The sequence below is a fragment of the Protomyctophum bolini genome, assembly GCF_963924005.1.
Source record: "Protomyctophum bolini genome assembly, chromosome: 14".
Taxonomy (NCBI): domain Eukaryota; kingdom Metazoa; phylum Chordata; class Actinopteri; order Myctophiformes; family Myctophidae; genus Protomyctophum; species Protomyctophum bolini.
Genome location: NC_137875.1, coordinates 15,607,331 through 15,628,069, shown reverse-complemented (window position 1 = coordinate 15,628,069; position 20,739 = coordinate 15,607,331). Strand labels below are relative to the sequence as shown.

The 20,739-nt window shown below is 44.0% G+C and overlaps 1 protein-coding gene across 4 annotated transcripts in view; it reads right to left on the bottom strand.

The window, feature by feature from the left end:
* Positions 1-154: 154 nt before the first annotated feature.
* The window catches only part of LOC308328239 (transmembrane protein 150A), a 44,935-nt gene continuing 24,350 nt past the window's right edge, over positions 155-20,739 (bottom strand). The window contains exons 6-9 of one of the 4 annotated variants that reach the window (XR_013965276.1): positions 14,838-14,965; positions 6,692-6,869; positions 899-5,888; positions 155-863 (exon numbers count right to left, since the gene is read on the bottom strand). Coding sequence is in view for 1 of the 4 variants with exons in the window: in XM_080782008.1 (XP_080638134.1) it covers positions 5,632-5,888; positions 6,692-6,869; positions 14,838-14,965 (563 nt within the window). In the remaining 3 variants the exon portion in view is untranslated. Of the gene's footprint in view, positions 5,889-6,691; positions 6,870-14,837; positions 14,966-20,739 lie in introns of all 4 variants that reach the window. The other 3 variants (XR_013965277.1, XR_013965278.1, XM_080782008.1) reach the window with 3 other exon arrangements.

The following is a 20,739-nucleotide window of genomic DNA, read 5'->3' as shown; positions in this document are numbered from 1 at the left end:
TATTGACAATAAAATATTTTAAAGATATTGTGAAGAATTTGGGTCATTTTTAGTACATTGATCGATCCTACACGATGATCTGTCATAAAGTATGTAGTCTACTGTAAAATAAAGTACACACTGACTGTATATTACATATTGATAACGCTCGAAAACATGATTTCAAAGGTTTGCATTCTATACATAGTTTTATTTTTCAAACATTAAGGCAAATAAACAATCATATAGCTTTTATTAAAAAAAAACAACATACAGCCTAAACCTCTTTGGTTTCTCTTAGAATCAAAACAATAACGATAAGGCACATAGGGAAACGTTCGCTTTTCAGCGGAGAGAGCGTCAGTTAACTGTGAAACAGCCAGGTTTGTTTTTGAGGTGGTCTCACCAATTATGAAAGGATAGCACCAGTAGACTGGCTTTCCTGGCAGATATCTAAAGTTCTAAACAACACATTGGTGTGCATGAGCAGCATAATCTACCAACAGCTAAGGTAGCATTGTCAAGCTTTATACAGCCAGGCCTGCTTTCTTATTCTTTTTTAAACTTCAAGGACCTCCATAATTCTGAGAGTGTACTGTAACTGTACATATGGAACCAAATGGACCCCTTTGTACAGTATGTACACTCAGTTACAGAACATTATGGCTCCATTTGGTTTCTACTTTCTGGGAACCCCATGGAATGGGAACCCCAAAGACAGCTGGGGGTCCCCGGCAGGACCCCACACATTGAGAACAACAGCGCCACCTATCTATGGGGACCATGGCCGAATGGCAATCGCACATTTACAAACAAAGCAAATGGCACTTTTTTTGTACAAATCAATACAAGGATATACAAGGATAAAAGGACATTCCCAACCGCTATGTTACACACACACACACACACACACACACACACACACACACACACACACCCTGAAAAACAGAGAACACTTCCATAAACTTCCAACAAAACAAACGCTTTTGATTTAGCTTTGATTCACTGATTATTGCAGCTGGTGACGCGACATGTTTTCCTGAGTGTAAAGGTCAAAGTTCAATCAGTAAATACCAGTGGTGGAAAGTAACTAAGTACATACATACTTAAGTACAATTTTGAGGCATTTTTACTTTACTTGAGTTTGCGAAACTTTTACTCCACTACAATTATTTGACAACTTTAGTTACTAGTTACTTCGTACAATTTGATTATTGCAAAATGTACATTAACCATAATGGTAACGCATAATGAGTACTTGGTACATTTTGATGCCAATACTTTTGTACTTTTACTGAAGTACTTTTTAAATTCCTGACTAACTGAGTAGTTCTACATTTGCAGTATTGATACTTTTACTTAAGTAAAACAATCGAGTACTTTCCCCCCCCACCACTGGTAAACACAGGTTCCAACTGAAAAGGTGAAGTGGAATGTATCGGATCAGGACATTTCCAGGAAGTGGAAATGTCAATCTGATTATTCATACGACACCCGCTTGGTACCACGAGGTCAGAGGTGGACAGAGTACCCGACCCCAGTACAGTACTTGAGTAAGATAGGAGTACAAATACAACCTGGTCAAATTTACTCCACTACTAAAAACACACCTGTGTGAAGTGAGTGGTGCAACTCTGTGTGTGTGTGTGTGGGGGGGGGGGGTTCCAGAGTCTCCAGAACCACAGGAACGCATCCAGGGTGCCGGCCTGATTCCGACGAGGCGCCCCGTGTCCAAAACGGTTGAGAAATTACAGTTAGTAAGTTACCGTGTGGGGGTCCCTCTACTGTACCCTACTGTACTGTACTGTACTGTACTGTACTGTACTGTACTGTACTGTACTGGCACACCCAAAATCACCATACTGGCGAGCGGAGGGGGAAGCCACAGACCAGTGGCGTGCACAGACATTTAGAGGGGCAGGTGCTCAGGTGAAAAATGTACCTTGGCACCTTTTACAGCTCGTGGAACCGGCAAGTTGCCTTAATAGTGAGATATATAGATGTTGGGGCATAAATAATATATTAGAAGCTTTTTATCAAGAATTGATCAATGGTCACCATGGTCCACATACTGTACAGTGTATACTGTACAATTATTATTTTTTCTCCAAAGGGCACATTGCTGTCCAGAGGGCAAAAGACAGGTGCTCTAGCACCACCTAGTGTCTATCTGTGCGCGCCACTGCTAGTGTGAGTGCAGAAGTGGGGAGAAAAAAAACAGCCAACTTGAAAGTAGTTAAGTACTTTACAGCCTTCTTCGACTTGAGCAAAAGTAAAATATGTACTCTTGGAAATGTACTCGAGTTAGAGTAAGAATTATCAAAACTAATCTAATACTCAAGTACAGATCCTCACAATCTGTATTTAAGTACAGTACTCAAGTACATTAAGTCAGTTACTGTCCACCTCGGCACTTCTCAACCTGGGAGTCGCCATATATATATATACATCACACACACACACACACACACACACACACACACACGGCCAAAGCATTTCCGGGGGTCCCCAGGCAAGAACGTTGAGAACCCCTGAATGATACAGTACATGAGTTTAGCATGGATGCTCCATACAGTAAAACATTACAAGTACAGATATAGTTGGGATAGAAGAGCAGCAGTGGAATTATGTTAAGACATAAAAAGGCAAAATAGATGATATAAAACAGTCTGGGGGGGGGGGGGGATATATTTTGGCTGTGGATAGTGGATACAATCATTTAAAAAGTACAAAACTAGAACTACAATTGTAACAATACAGCCTGGTGTGTTTGTGGTCTACATGCAATGAGCAATGTGACCAGTAGGTGGGAGTAAGTGACCATTTTCCCAATTCAGACTCCTCCATCCATTATATTTTGAGCATGTGCATAAGCACCTCAAGGTTGTACGGCCCACACATGCCTGCCCTGTGGCACTGTAACGTCCTCAGTATGAGCAGAGCCCTGGCAGCTAAGCATTGTCTGTCATTGTCTGTTGCATACACAACCATCTGGGGAGAAAGAAGATTCAAAGGTGGTTCCTACTCTGAGGCTGCAGTTTTTGTGTAATGGCAGTTAACTGCTGCGCTCTGAATACTTTCTGTGAAGTCTCAAGCGGACCAGTTTGGTCTACAATCCCATGACGACTAAAATGATGATGAGCCCACCGACGATTTAGATAGCCCGGTGACGCTTCACGGCACTGTATGCATAATAGCAACATAAGTTACATTTAACATAAGTTACATTTAAAATATAAATTATATCTGTTAGCGCAGACTCATCTGGCACTAATGTATCATGTGACAATTTAAAGAACCAACATGAAGTGGCTCAGCAGTACGGTGTTGAGCCACCAGAGCAGTGTCAACACATAGTTGGCATAGATTCTAAGTCTCTGGGACTCTACTGGAGGCATGGAAGACCATTCTAACTAAATATATCCGCTCATGTGTTCCACTGGGTTGAGATCTGTGGATAAAGCCGATCGCTTGGAATAACTTGGCACTGCAGTGACCTTTCCCTCAAAGAGGGGAAAATTTACCCAAATCATGCTAGGAAAATGTCCCCCCCGACACAGCATAACAGAGCCACCCGCCACCACCACCAATCCAGTCCGGTCTCGTTCTCTTGGTGTAAGCCACATATTACAGTTGAGAATATGGCGTCTATGGTTTTAGCCGAGCATTGACGTTCTCCGTCACCTGAGGAAGAGTTGCTCTTCTGTTTTTCCCTTACAGTACATGAACGCATTAATGCACATTGCACAAGCATCACGGGTCACTGCAACCCCATTGACTCACGTCTTCCACACAGGTTGGAATGTAGATGTCACCGTTTAGTCACTGTTCCTGCTGAGAAACTAGCCAAATTATGACTCTTTCATGACACAAAGCATGATGTGATTAACTGCTTCATTCTGTCATACAACATACCTGTAGGAAAGCACACGCTGGCTCTCTACTCAATATGTCACCCATATGATGGCACAAAATGGCTCCTATTAATATTATTATTTGTCAATCTGCTGCAGTCGCACTTTTAAACGATCTGACTGCACGGCACACTGCTATTGCTTTCAATTATCATTAAATCCCTACTCGCATTAAAACAGCAAAAGGTAAAGGTATTTTAGCACCACAGACAAACTGATATTTGGTACATTCCGTACTGTATAACTTGCAGACAAGACAGGAGAGTGAATCCTGACGGATTCTACACCGGAGGGAAATGCTGCAGGTTTGTGCATAACTCTGGTGACGACGGGGAAGAGAACACACAGAAGAGTAGCGACAACGCTGAGAGCCTCGCTACTCCTCCCCCGCTGGGATTAAAATAGACACAGGCTTTTGTCTCGCAACCTTTATAAAACACTTACGATTTCCTGTAATTTAAGTCAATTAAAGCCCAGAGCTCTGGCTTGAATTACTGTAGCTGCTACGCGTTTGGATTCTGTCTGTACGCCAAATGTCAAATATCTTCCATGCTCTTCTTCGCACAAAGAATATGCACGGTTGGACCTTGTGTGTGTGTGTGTGTGTGTGTGTGTGTGTGTGTGTGTGTGTGTGTGTGTGTGTGTGTGTTCCATCCGTTACTAGGAGGAAATCAACGTAGTTTCCAAACAAACAGGATTTCCGGTCGTTAAGAGGTTGGATTGGTAAGGCACAATTTCTCCAGCATTCAAACAAAGTGTAGTGTCTCTCCCAGAGCATCCAAAGTGGGAGAAAAAAAGGCTTTTTGTAATAGTTTTGTAATAGTAGTCTTTCTAGTTTTTTTCTTACACATGGAGGGAGAACCATACGTTGATGATCAACCACAGTGACGCATGTTCAAACTGAAAATGATTGCCGAAGAACACTGACCTCTGTCCCATGTGAGCCGGAGCATCCAGTCAGACATTTATCGACATCCCAGACTGACTTGACTGGTCTCTGTGGAGCCTAACTTCATCTTCATAGCACGGCGGTGCCACTTGACGACAACGATAATGATTTTCAGCAGGGGACACCACCGTGAGACTAGTATAAGCTCTCTCTCTCTTATGTCTTTTACCTTATTTATATCATTCTGTCCAGCAGCGCGTGCCATGTTACCAGACATGAGCTTTCTCCACAGTGCGACGGACCGCCGCTCAACTGGAGACTGTCACAGGACCACTTCCTGGGGTCTCTGGGAGCATCTGGCTTCTCCTTTATCTGATTGGTCAAGTACTTCCTCTGTTGGACAGAGGAGATAAAGGGGGAGGGGGGGGAGACAGAGCAGGGGGATTGGAGGGGAGAGAAATGGCAAACTCCTCTCTTGGCGCCATGCAAAAATGCGAGCAGGGTCTCTACAGACACGAGCCCTCAGATATCAGCACAATGCAAACCAAGGTGTCCCCCATTGTAGCCCTGTCAACACACGCCTGAGATGGGCTGAGATGGTACAGCCCACTCAGCCCGGCCTGAGATGGGCTGAGATGGTACAGCCCACTCAGCCCGGCCTGAGATGGGCTGAGATGGTACAGTCCACTCAGCCCGGGCAGGCCTCCGTACAGGGATAGTTTATGTCAATTCCTCAAGACGGGTGTGGGCCAGAAATGTCTAAAAAAAAACTCATTCCCACCCGTCACGTTTGACAGGGGTACAAGCCGGCGCTGCGGCTCAATGGTCTGCCCCGTTGGGGGATGGGGGCTACAGCATGGACATGTTTTCAGGCGGGTGTGGGTGGGTGTGTGGACCGGACCCCCCTAACGCCTCCATCTTGTGTTCTCTGCCGGCGGGGCCGAGAGCGCCCCCTCTGGCAAGCACCATCACAGTGTCTCCGGTCACCCCGGCGAACTCGAAGGAGAACGTGCCGTAGAACAGCATGATGATGACGCAGAACACCCACTCGAAGATGGCGGACGCGTGTTGCAGAACGAAGCTCTCCTGGACGAAGAACACGCCACCTGAAGGCCGGGGTTAAGGGGCAACGACACTGCCAATATGAAAGCATAATTTACATTTGTACATCCTACATAACTTCTTTAATATCTAAAATATCAGATTTGAGCTTGTAGATTTTATTTTCTTTTTTTTAAGGTTGAAAAGCTTGAATACGTTTAGAACATTTTAAACAACACAAATCTTGCAACCCTGGCACAAAATGTTTCCAAATACATTTAACCCAGTAAAACCGGGAAGGCTTCTGTGTCATTTTAGATTTTTGCGTTGGCTATTCAAAAAGAGTATGTATGTACAAGCTCACAGCGCATAACTTCGTGCCATGCTGCGAGCTTGAACATCTATTTTTTGGATTAAAAAAAAAAACATCTTGCAAGTACAGTGTATATATTTTTTTTTATATATAAACAAGAAAACATGGATACCATCCTTATGAGAAGGCGGTGGAAATGGATTGGGCATGTCATACGTAGAGAACAGGACAACATCACCAAAACTGCACTTCACTGGACACCAGAGGGCAAACGCAAAAGAGGCCGACCCAAGAACACCTGGCGTAGGACAGTGGAGGGAGAGTTGAAGACCCTGCATCACACCTGGGGATCTATAAAGACGCTGGCCCAGGACAGACTGAAGTGGAGATCCTTTGTTGCTGCCCTACATGCCAGCCGGCGTAAAGGGCAGTAAGTAAGTAAGTAAGAAAACTAAATAAAACCTTTATTAGATTAAATATATTGACAATTGTATTGTGTTCGTGGATGTTTTATTTGTCGTGCCGCAGCACGTCAAGAAGGAACCAAAAGGATACTGAGCACCAGGGAGGTGAAGGCCAGCAGGCTCATGGCCAGGCGCAGGTGGGCCACGCCGTACTCTCCCTGGGTCTTGGCCAGGCGGTAGGTCAGCGCCGACTGCAGACACACAAACAGCATGCTGGTGGGGAAGGCCACGCCCGCGCCCACGTAGTGCAGCACCTTGGCATTGTCCACCTTATGGTCACCGTCACCAACGACAGACATAATAGAGAGAGAGAGAGAGAAAAAACAAATCAAATATATAGAAGAGGTTAACCCGTTCAGGATTTAGAAGAGATTTTGTAGAATCTGGTCTCAGTCCTGAATGGGTTCAGAGAGGCTAAGTATTTATGCCACGTTTAGCTCCTGACCTCACATTTCTGTAGGCTGAAAGGCGTTGGCAGTCAGACACAGAAATAGTATGGCTCTGCCTTATTTACATAGTGACACATGTAACCTAGCAATGGCCAACAGCTGTCAGTGACAAATGAAATGAATGATGAACAATTATTATAAATGGGATTTGTAATGTTCCTTTAGAGCACTTTAGAGAGAACTTAATGTTTATTTTAGAGCACTTTGACGAAAAAAAATCAAGTCTATAGACTTCAATGTTCGTTGGTACATGACGACCGAAAATCTGATATAAATAATAAAAACAAATTACAGTGAACCGTCCTAAAGTAACTTGTTCCACCACAAAATTGTAACTGGAGACCACCTAGACGTGGTCAACAGGGGGCGGCAGTGGGCAGCATTTATAACCAGTATGTTCATAACTGATAAAGTGTTGATTCAGGCACAGATGTATGGCCCTTTTAGATGTTATCTGTACAGACAGACACAGACACAGACACAGACACAGACACAGACACAGAGACAGACACAGAGACAGAGAGAGAGAGAGAGACCTTAAGGAATACAAATCATTGTGTGTACCCCTGCGAAATGACCTCGGTACATAGATACTGTTACTTTTGAATAAATTGCTACTTGTGCAAAGGTTTATTATCAAAGTGTTAATGTAACACAGCTGTTTACTATTTCCATTTATATTCAATATTTATTTGTACATGCATAGTTTTATCTTGATTGTTTTGTTCCACTCTTGCTTTGGCAATGTAAACGTATGTATTCTCATGCCAATAAGCTCCTTTGAACTGAAAAATAAAATTGAAAGAGAGAGAGACAGACAGGCAGAGATGCTGCATAGAACAATAGAAAGCCTCCTTATGCCTGCTGGTCACCAGCACTGTAAGACAATACACAAAAGAGAAAGCAGCTCAGTCAGGACCCATGTGACCACAGGACATTATGCATATGCACGCACACACTCTTATGTGTGTGCGCGCACGTGCGTGCGTGCGAGCGTGCATGTGTTGGCTGTGTGTCCAGCAGACATAGCGATCAGACCCTGATAAGACACAGGCAGCATTAACCCATGCAGGGGGTCTGAAGCCCAGGCTGTAACAATAACACACGTTATGGACCGGCATAGTCTTTACAATAACACCAGTCTGTCCTCTTTGCTCCGCCATGATTCTAAGATAAATAACCATTAAGCGGTGTGCTAGTCTGGGTTTTTTTTAACTTTGCGAGTGACTTTTAAGCCATTTAGTAGTCTACTGACCCTGGCTGGTACATTGAGAACATTCTTTGTGCAGTGGGCTAATCCTTGAAATTACCAAATAAGATTTTGTTAAGTAAGAGTTTCACATTGGTGTGTGTGTGTGTGTGTGTGTGTGTGTGTGTAGAGGGAGGACGGGGACTAGACGTTCCCAGTTTGTCCAGAGTCCTGACAAACATTCACCACCAGTTTTGACCACAGTTAAGGTCCCTGCAAACTTTGCGAAAAACACGTCCAGTATGCAACCACCTTTATTAACCCATTTAGGACTGAGGCTGATTCTAAAGAAAAATTACTTTTACTTTTGGTACTTCAAGTACATCTTGATGCCAATACTTTTGTAGTACATTTTGATTCCCAGACTTTTACTTGTAACAGAGCATGTCTATATTGCAGTATTTATACTTAGGTAAAAACAAACATTTGAGTACTTTTTCCACCACTGACTGAAACACGGTGAGTAAAGACAGCAGAGACACTTAAAGGTTAAAGTGACCGACCGGTCTAAAGCAGGACACTGTGGTCATTTACCTTCCACAGTAAAGCGTCCATTAGATTAGGGAACACATCACCTGCTCCGCTCCTTCACACCTCACCGGCTCTGGCCGGCGTTGCCACATTTCGCGGGAGAAGTAAGCCAGGTCTAGGAACACACAAGCCCAAAAGAAGCGACTAGGCCAACATGAGCACTTTAAACCAATCAGATATTTGAAAATAGCAGATCTAGAAGCTCACGATGCGACCCGTGGACAAAATACATATCCATTTGGGGGTCCTTGATTTGAAAATGTTTAAGAACCCCTAGTTTAAACAACATTTAAGTAAACAGGGCCAAATAAGCAACCACACTTTTGAAACAAGCCCAAAAACCCACAACTACCAGCGACATTCTAAATGCTTGGCTTGTGCTTATAACCACGCCCTGTTTCTGTGGTCAACACGGAACACGGAAGTGCCTCTCGCCTACAAAAACAGCGGACTGTTTGTCTGGTTGAAAAAGTATAGTTTTAGACCATGACGGAGGAAGCGAACTTGAGCCACACGAGATGCCACCAAGCGAGTTGAGGCGCCGAACGTTGCAAAGTTTCGATTGAGCCGACTCAGCGCCATTCGAGTTGCGACCCGACAGCCAGGCACAGAATAGTAAATAATGTTCTGACGAGAGCATTTCCCCCTGCTGGCCAATCACAGTGCGTCCTTGCACAAGTGCACTGGCCAATCACAGAACATCCTTGCACAAGCCGTGTAGAGTTTGGAATGACACCCGCTACCAATATTTACAAGAGACTTTTACAGAACAACAAGCCCAACGTCACTTAGAATAAGCAGACGTGGCAACTCTGGGCTCTGCCCAGAGCTACACACTGTACTGTACAGCACCGCCATATGCTCTGCTCGCCTCACATTAGCTAATGGTGTGTGTGTGTTTTTTCCCTTGTGTCCGAGGTGATGACTAATTGGCAGTAAATAAAGCCACCAGAGAAACCCAGGCTGATATATGTGAACTTTTGCACACACACACACACACACACACACACACACATACACGATAAGTGACGGCCAGGGACAGTGCCATGGAGGGGACCGGGGTGGAGAGAGGGAGGGGAGGGTTTGACGTAAAGGAAAGCTAAAGCACGGTGAGAGGCATGCCGCTGGAAGGTGTCACGCAAGAGGCATTAAGACAAGGAAAAAATATCTCGAAATGTAGAATTTAACCATCTAAGCTCTATATACCTCGTTGTACGATAAGCAGCTAAAATAGGTGATCTACAATGCTTGTAGATCAGTTATTTCAGTTATTTTTTGTGTGTGAAGGTTTTTGCCCATTATGATGACATGCACCAAACAGGGACTCCAGGGTTAATGTGGTTACGCTAGAAGATTAGCCGGAGTTTAGGATAGGCCTACATTACGGTTTTTGGGTGGTGCAGAATCTGTCACCTCACGTCCCGACTCCCGAGACCTAAGGGCTTAAAAACCACAAGGCTCCACAGCAATTGGCATGTACACTACAGTATATAAAAAGAAGTTGGTAGATGAATCGTAGGTCAATGCATTAAAGCTTTTGATGCACATAAAAAAAAGACATACCTAGATGAATTGCACATTGACAAATTAAAGCATTTGATGCATATACGTATAAATATAACAAGACGTATAGGCAGATAGGTTGATGGATTCAGGCGAGGACCTGTAAATCCACAGGGTGACACTGACCAGTCCATCTGCTGAATAAATGAATAGTAATGTGTCTCCACGTGCAGTGCTTAAATCGATAGAGGGAGGTCACCCTGACCTAGCATCGATGTCTGCTGGGCTCCAGCAGAAAGAACATGCCACCTCCCTGCCCCAGCATAATGTATGCCATGGCCCTCTAGGGGCTCCACAAAGAACATGGGCAGAATAATAACAAGCCACGTAGTCCGTCTTCGGTGTCTTTTGTGAACATCACAAAAGAAGTCCCGACTTATTGTGAATCAAAAATGAAAGTAACAACTTCATGCCTTCATACTGCATTAGAAAGGTAAAGACGTGTCTGTTAAATAGCTAAATTATAACATAATGTTTAAAACACCAAAAGGGGTTTGATGAGGAAGTCGTCAATTCATGGGCCTCCTCCGTGACACATTGGTAGCATATTAAGAGTGAAGTTTCCAATTGGGAAATAAATAAATGAAAATGGGAGTACTTTGTCCTCCATTTATTACATTTTTTGGATGTGCTACGCTTTTGGAAATGTTTTAATTCCCACATTTTGATGTGTAGTTTCGGTGTCCTCCATCACAGGCTGTGACAGGATCCCTCCACCGAAGTACGGTATACGATACGTGTCTGTACTTTGAACACAGAAGTAGGACACATATATGGCCCGGTCTATAAGGGACATGTGTGAACATGTGGAACTGAGTCACATGCAGGCAGAGGTTTCTGTGTGTCAATCTGTTGTCGTTTCACACCGTCGGTACAAATACTGTGTGTCAATCTATCCGTTTCACACAGTCAGTAAGAAGTCCAAAATGAGACGTTGTGAAACAAACACCCGGCCCAACCAGACCTATTTATCACACCACACTTGACTTTCAGCCACACCTGGCTTGCAAAATCTCAACGAATCTCATGGAACTTCAAACCACAACAGAAACCACCCATCCGTTTCCCTCACCCAAGAAGAGAGCTACAAGAGCTGCAACTATCCAGCTTGTAGATAATTAATTTTCTTTTTCTTTATGAATTTTATTAAAATCAATTTTTAAATATAAATTGATTAGTTGATTTAGCACCTGCAGCAGTGTACACACCATGTCTTTGTTTGTCAAAACAGATGTCATGGACGGGATCTGTCTGTCGAAGGGGAATGGAGTCTCTGAAATAGTTCATTTATTACGGGCAGTGGTGGAAAAAGTACTCATATTTTGTACTTTAAAAGTATCAATAATGCATTATAGAAATACACTGTTGCAGGTAAATGTCCGGAATTCAACATTTACTTGAGTAAAAGTACAAAAGTATTGGCTTCAAAATGTACTTAAAAGTACTAAAAGTAGTCATGGTCCCCTAGATGACAGTGACGTGACAATTTAAGGCAAGACCTTTTGAATAAACAACAACAAGGAGTTCAAGACCTTTTAATGCCTTTTAAGACCATTACTGCATCAAAATGTATCTATATACTATACTATAAAAACTGGTCAAACATAAACCAAATTGTCAAATAACCCATTTAGGACTGAGGCCGATTCTAAAGAGTAAAACTTCAAATATATTTAAAAACCACACCCGTGTGAAGTGAGGGGCGCTCTTATCATACGTCATCATACATCATCTCATTCTGGCCAATCACAATTTGAAAACACCAAAAAGGGGTTCTATTTTAGGGGGGTCTCCTGTTCAAATATGATAATTTTAGGGGGGGTCTCCTGTTCAAAAATGATTTTTAGTGGGGGTCCCCTGTTCAAATATGATTATTTTATGGGGGTCCCCTGTTCAAATATGATTATTTTAGGGGGGTCTCCTGTTCAAATATGATATTTTAGGGGGTCTCCTGTTCAAATATGTTCAAAAATGATTATTTTGGGGGCGTCACGGCCTGAAAAGGTTGAGAACAAACATAAATAAATGTACTAGTTCCTTTCCAGCACTACAGATGAGAGGGCCTGGGGACTGTGAGGCCCGCGTGGTCAGACATGATGACTCACATCCCTGCCTTTTTCCCGTAAAATGCTCCCAGTTTTCCAGAGTTGTGCTGCTCTCCTGTTTTCCACCCTGGCACAGGACCCCGAGGAGAAACACAGGGGGCGGGACTAGAGCGTTCGTCATGTTTGTCGATTACTTTTTTTCCACTGACAAAACAAAAAAGTTATGACTAAAACCGAGACTAAATAATAATATACTGACAATTTCTTCAACAAATAAAAACTAGGGGGGGGACGGACTAGTGGAGAAGAGATCCAGTAGAACTAAAATACATTACAAGTCATTTTACACTTGGTTCATAACCTTGTTTTTTTTCCCCTGAAGAAAACTCATTTATTTCGGTCATGACCCACACGTCATGGCCATAGGTGAGAGTAGGAACGAAGATTGCTCAGAATACAGACAGCTTTGCCTTCTGGCCCAACTACAGCGACTGCTCCGATTCCCTCTGTCCTCCCCACACTCGTGAACAAGACCCAGAGATAGTTAAACTCCTTCACCTGGGGTAATGCCTCATTCCCTACCCGGACTGCACAATCCACTGGTTTCCTGCTGAGAACCATGGCTTCAGATTTGGAGACACTGATCCTTATCCCAGCCGCCGTACACTCGGCTGGGATGATATAGATATAGAGAGATACACACACACCTCAAAAAACCTTTTTTTGAGGTATCGCTCAATACCGCCATACCGTCGGTAAACAGTGATTTATTACCGCGATAACAGAAACTCCATACCGCCCCGGCCATGCAGCCCCAACGCCCAGTACTGTATATATTCCCTGTGTGTGTGCAGGCCAGGGATTCCACCAGACCAGTTGGGTTTCGCCATCGAGACCGAATGTCAGACAAGATAAGCCACACAATGGCGTAATATAGTTGTGCCCCGCAGGTGATATGGAACATTGTCCCTGGGTGACCAGACATGGTGTAAACACAGTCTGCTGCCACTTCCTGTATCCAACAAGATCACAGGTTCAATGAAACCACGGGAGAGGGACAGAGATGCCACGATGCCTGCCTGGGAATCAATAACAGACGCTCATATTCAATGTCTGTCGTAAAAACAAACTAAAAAAGGTACTGGCAAGAATGTTGTTGTTGTCTCAATAATCAATGATATGTTTCACTAGCATGTTTAAACAAAAATAAATGCTATTATTCTAGTAAATAGTTTTATTTAGAATACTCGTTTATAAAGAAATCTTACAATCAATCTACAATCCGTTTCAAATTTTGCACTGTCCTAGAGCTAGAATCCATACTGAAGTGTTAAAACACAAGTTTGACAGACCTAAAGGGAACAAGCACAATGTGTGTGCTGTGTAACAGCATACTGTAGCGTAGGCCAAGCAGAAAAAAGTTTATTTTATAAGGATATTCCAAATACAATGAAAAAGTGAACACATCTCAAATTTCCAAAATACGCAGTTATTTTCTTTTTTTGGTTGACATGATAGAAAAAATGGATACGTGTTTGGGCACAGAGCCCCCCTGAGCACTGCAGTCTTCTTCAAGTGATGAAATTAGTGCTTTTCTATTACGACGTGAGCCAAATAAAAAACACTGAAATGTAAGTGTTTTGTCCTTCATTTTTCATCTTTTCTGGAATATGCTCGGATTCGGGGTTTAGCCACTGAGAAAACCATTGTTGAAGGTCTTTTTTTTGTGGCTACTTTTAGTACTCCATCTGTAGTCTCCACTTTCGACAGAAACCTCAAGGAAGTTTCATTAAAGCCATCCATAAATGGGCTTTCTCCCTCTCTCTGTGAGACACACACACACGCACACGCGGCCAAAAATCCAAATATTTAAACTTGCAGCAACCATTTCCCGGCGATGCGCAGGCACAGGAAAGGTCTTGAGGTGTGAATCCTTCACTAGGCTGTGAATCGTAAACTGAACCCACGCAGGAACAGAGCTGAGCTCTGTCTGTGAGACGTACGCCACCGTCTTATAAACCTTAGCATTGATCTGTGGATTTCAGACAAACAGGAACCTGTGGGGGTCCTTTCTAACAGTGTGTGTGTGTGTGTGTGTGTGTGTGTGTGTGTGTGTGTGTGTGTGCGTTTGAACATCAACACATAAGCCCGCCGTTGACGTAAATTTATTATCGAGTCTAATCCAGCGCACATTAATCATGCCGTGGTGTTTTCAGGGGTCCTTGACATGAAATATTGAGCACCACTGATACAGAAAAAGGTTTTTCAGAAAACTGTCAGGATATAGAAGACATTTGTAGACTCGTTCCCAGGTCTAAACGGGTTAAAGTAGACCAGACATCCAGTCCAGAAGGCGATCAAGGTGCTGACTGATGTATGTGGCTAGTGGAACGGACATACCTGGAAGTTGCCCACCATGATGAGTCCTGCGGCACAGATCCAGCCCGTGGAGAGACTCGCCGTGTTGAGAACACAGTTCTGGTGCTTCTCTATGACGTGGGCGTAACGCAGCAAGACGATCACCATCACTACAACAGAGAGACAGAGAGAGAGAGTTATGTAGTGATGGGAACCATCGTGCATTTCAATGACTCGAGTCAAGAGCAGTTGAACAGTCTAAGTCCATAATTTATTCTGCCTTGAACCCTTGTCTATAATTTATACATTATGGATAATTAGTGTGGACTTAGACTGTATGGCACATATAGAAGCATTCAGCAATAACAATACAAGTAAGTATTTCATACTACAAGTAAGTATTTCATACTATAAGTAAGTATTTGGAAACATAAGAAGTAGGTACCTGGCCAACACTGTGCTCTCCTTAGCACCATAAGGAAAGTTACAGATCCTTCCCGACTAGTTCACACAGCTCCCTCTCCCTAGCACCATAAGGAAAGGTACAGATCCCACAGGGTCTTCCTAGCACCATAAGGAAAGGTACAGATCCCACAGGGTCTCCCTAGCACCATAAGGAAAGGTACAGATCCCACAGGGTCTCCCTAGCACCATAAGGAAAGGTACAGATCCCACAGGGTCTCCCTAGCACCACAAGGAAAGGTACAGATCCCACAGGGTCCATAAATAGGAATACAAGGTCCACAAACAGGACTACCCTCTACTGACTGTCTTCTCTACAAATACAAAGAGATCTCGGTTAAAGTTATTGTCCACCAGTGGACAGAAGTTGGTTTAAGACTATTCGGATCACTAAGAAGTCCAGGTTTACTACACACACACACACACACACAACACCGCCTTGACCATCAGAACAAAAACAGTTTCAGCTGGAGGCACTCTGAGCATTCCTGGACATTACGTTTCCCCAGTGAAAGAGCGGGAAACATGAAGGGCGGGAAATTGAGACGACGATGGAGTAGTTAATTTGTGTGAGTGTGTGTGTGAGAGAGAGAGCGAGAGAGAGAGAGAACACTGTAGTTAGAGTGGGGTAAATGAAGACGTGCGTGCATGTGTGTGCTGGGGCACAGTACAGAGGCCAGATGATGACATTAATGGGTTAATGGGCAGTGACTGGGAGCATTGTGTTTAAGGAGGAATCCCTGGTCAGCGGCTCTTTGTTCCGCTGCTCATGTCTGGATGTTAAAAATGTCTCAGGAGCACGGCGGCAGGGTTGCCACGTTCTACGAGAGAAACTACGCAAACAAGCCCAAATGAAACGAAAACATTGGGTTGCATGATATCACACACACTTGTACCACTTTAAAGTTACGTTTGGCGGTTCGGAAGAATAGCCCATCTACAGTACACGAAAAGACTAACATTTCATTTTAATTTGTGGGTCCTTGACATGAAAATGAACATTAGGACAGAAACAAGCCCAAATAAGCAACTAGACACTTTAGAAGAAACAAGTCCGCCACCTCCCCCCACAGCTACCAATATTTACAAGCGACTTTACAGAGAAAAAAAGTGGCTTATACGAAGTGGACTTGGCAACACAGCAGCACAGAGTGCAGCGGAGGGGGAGAGGAGAGGAGGGGAAGGGGAAGGGAGCCCCTGGTGTCTTGACCCCAAGCCCATTCATTGTCTCCGGAGGGTTCCACTGTTGTTTTAAGGCTGTCAGCAGCACCTCTGTGTCAGTTAGGGCCTGTGTGTGTGTGTGTGTGTGTGTGTGTGTGTGTGTGTGTGTGTGTGTGTGTGTGTGTGTGTGTGTGTGTGTGTGTGTGTGTGCATGCATGCGTTTGCGTGCGCGTGCGTGGCTAAAAAAACAGCATGAGAATGGAAACTCGAGGTCCACAAGGGAGCAAAACGAAGCTCGGTGCAGAACTTCCTACAATGAAGCACGTTGTCTCCGGCTGGTGTTTTTTTTTTTTTTTTTTTTGCTGTGTCATGGCACGTCTGGCTGATAGCCAGAGGTCTTCAGAGGGTGGGGGGAAGAAAAAGTGAAAGAAGACTGAACTACCACGGTGAGCACCGGAATGTTACTTATATTTGACTTAACGGAGCAAAACAGTGAAACATGGCGGTGAAGCGACACTTTTCCGCACTGCTGGGATTCCTCAACAGTATGGAGGGAGGGAACAAGCAGTCAAGTTTCTTCCCGCTCTCACCCTCATTGGTATCCCATAGGCCAGGGGTGGGCAACTATGACGATGGAGGGCCAATATATTTCCACACTCACTCCCTAGGACCATATTACTGTCGTAGCAAATTATTATTATATTAGCCGATCTACAAGCTACATTCTTTTAATTGGAATCCTGAAAAGTAACATTTTCCTGTCATTTCAAATGCCTTTAATTATACTTGTGTCGAGCAATGAGCTACTAATTTAGACTGAAGTAATTACAGCGGGTCATGTTTGCATGTTGTGGAATTGTAACAGCTGAAACCAATAATGTGGTGGGGGCCGAATGTTACCCCCGAGCCGCCAGTTGCCCACCCCTACCATAGGCAGTCATTCTGTGAACCGTCCAAGGTCACAGTTTGCTGCTGCTCTGAATGTCGGATTGGTCTCGCCGGGATGAGGGCAACACACAGGCTGTGAACAGGCTGCCACGCGGCCTCCACTTTGTAGTAAAAGATAAAATATTTTTTCAGCGCGCGGCAACGCCTGGAAATAGAACACCTGGCGCATCGGAGCACTGCCGCCAGGGTGAGGCGTGAATGCACGCCTGCGCGCGTCTGACGCCGTTGGTGTGGGCTAGGTGACATAGGTCCATTGAAAGTGATGGAGGTGGCTGTTTTGACGCACGCCGTTTGCAGCCCGTGTGTGTTGCCCTTTAAATTGCGCAGCTTCCTTTGTCTGGCATGATGACTTCCTTCAGCAACAAGGTCGCTTCACTGACAGTTCCGCAAGCGGGGTTAATTTATCTGGCAACACATGGTCAGTTGCCGTCGACATCTTTAGCTTGCTCCGATAGGTGTGCTGCCGTATCAGTCTGCTTAGTGTGCAGTCTGCTGTCTGTACGATTATCAGCCTCTCACCCAGGGCAAATATAGTCTTGCTTCTGACTGGCTGGCAGCTTAAATCATGACAGTTTTCTTGACGGTGAATGACGGTGGCGACAGCGTACTGTAGTAAATGGCGACATAATGATGCGCTTGTATAGTGCGTGCGTGCGGGTGTGCAAACGATGAAGCACGCACAGACAGAAGTTTACAGAAGCACCCGCATGTAACATGTTTGGATTACCAGTTGCTGTTGCGCGAGTGAACCGCTGATGCCTGCATGGCGGCACGTCACGTGTATCATCTGAAAGTGATGTGTGGTTTTGGAGGTGATGTCTGAGTATTCCCGTGTGTACTTGTTGGCGGTGGCAAGCATGGGTACGTGTTGTGTGTCACAGTCACACTCCAGCACCGAAATAACCAATAGTGAAATATGCGAGAGATGAAAGGGGGAGGGACCCGCTGTGCACTGATGTGGGAACTGGAAAGTGATGAGGATTTTGACTTCACAGCAAGCTGGGAAGTTGGATCGTGTTTTGATCAAAAACTATATTTGTACAGTAAATATGGCAGTTGCGTGGATGCAATGTAGTGCCGCTGGATTCGGGTGGCATGCAGATTTGTTTGTGCATGGAGAGATGTGTGCTAACAGAGTGGTTTGGTATAGGAGAAGGAGCACGGATAAACGGCCATGTGCTTGTGTACCCCCTGTCCATTAGGGTAGAAGGATAGTAAATAATAAAAAAAGAAATCGCCACAATATTTTGTGTAAAAAAAAGACATTTAGCCCCATGCTCAAATGCCCCCCCCCCCCCCCCCCCCCGTCAAAAACAGCTAAAATCCCTAAAACGAAAGAAAGCAGCAAATGAAAAAAATGTAACACTCATCTTTTACTTTCTCTAATAACCTAAAACATGAACCTTAGTAGATAAAAACTAAAGCTGTCCCTTTAAGAGATTCAGCACAAAACTGAAGAAATATTGTCTCGAGTCACCAAACATTAGGACAACACGTAGCCCAGATCATGGGCTAGTATGTGTTGAATCTCAGCGAGTAGGGCTCCGTTTCCAGAGCACTGAAATCATTTTGGAAAAGCAATTTAAGTTTCTAGCATGGTAAAACAAACAGTAGGCCTATCTCCTCTGGGGCTCGGGAAAAAAAACACACAACTACTCTCTTTCGTCAAAAACTAGAGCGGTGCCTCGGGGAGTCAGTGCCCATGGGAGCCTGGGCAGGGACCCTGCCCAGAGCATAGCCCAGAGCCCGGGCAGAGGACTTTTGTGGCGGTTCTGAACAGATGTCAGAAGTGATGTCAGCGGTATCCCCTTTTATGCCCATATATGGAGTTCTTTACTTTACTTTATTATGGATCCTCATTAGCACTTGCAAAAGCATGGCTATTCTTCCTGGGGTCTTTGTCAGGCATGCCCAAATATGGAGTCTATGAAGATGTCAGAATGTCAGAATTCGGTGGGACGAACCCGTATTTAGGCATGCCTAAATATGGAGTCTGACCCGGGGCAGAGCCCTTGTGATGTCAGCTGTGGCCCGGGCAGAGGCCTTTTGTGGCGGTTCTGGACAACCGTGGGTCCGACCGACTCGACACCGGGCACTGCACTCCCTGTGGGGGTGTGGAACGCACGCCCCAACCGAGTAGGTTGGGGCGAACGGTTCTCGAGTTACTTGGATTACAGACGTACAGACACGTACACACACACACACACACACACACAGAGAGAGACTTGGTGCATTTAGTTCTAGTGAAAATGTCGCGCAAATCTTTGAACATACAGCAGAGATTAAAATAGGGTGCATTTGGCATCCCAAAACGCAGTTTATAGTTAAGGGACGCAATAAAACAACAACCTCTGCATCCAAGGGATGCACTACTGTACTGTTTTTTATTCTATAGTTTAGTTATAATAATCATTTCTTCTTCTGTTTTCTACATGAATATAAGCACTCCTAACGTTGTTGAAGTGGGACTCATCAAAAAGACCATCCCTGCATCCCGGGACTCATTACATTGAAAGCTATTTACATCACTGATACAGTATATTCTTTCACAGCGAACGCTTTTAACTCATATCTTTGTTTCTGCGGGGGGGGGGGGTCCCTGGAACAACATTATTTTCAGCGGTCAATATACATATAATTTCAATGGTGGTCCTTGATATGAAATTGTTTAAGAACCACTGACACAAACAGGTTTTTCTGAAAACTCTCATGATTTAGAAGACATTTGTAGAATCTGGTCTCAGGCTCAATGGATTAAATAAATAAGCTCTACCTTTTCTGTCACTGGGATCCGTTCCTATGAAAACACATTCTCTGGCACGTCGGGAGACAACACTTCCATTGTCTTTAGTTTACTACATGTGAATAAAGACATGAGGTGTGGAATGAGATCAGACCGAGATAAGAATACGAATCATTTAGAGATCAGTGAGTGGGATGAACATAAAGAAGTTCAGTTTAGGAAGTTCGCCCCCATAAATTACTTCTTTTCTATAAATTATAATAATACACAACCCATGAAGCGATTAATTGAGTACGTACGTGAGGAGACCAATGGAAACGAGCCGAAAGGCTTTTTTTGGATTCATCATTTTAGCATACCTTTTGTATTGTACTGTACTTCTATTGTACTGTACTTCCCTGTGCCTGTCCTTTAAATCTGTTAATAAAGTATTCAACCTATCAAAAAAGCCTTGATTTTTGTTTTTGTCGCATCCCAATAAGCCAATAATTTGACGTAAAATTGATGGAAAACAAGTAATGTTTTGGGTGAACTACTGCTATAAAATGGACCCCACAAATTTAGCAAATTCTACTATACATTTGGTATCTATATATATATATACACTGTATACATTTGAGCCGGTAACAA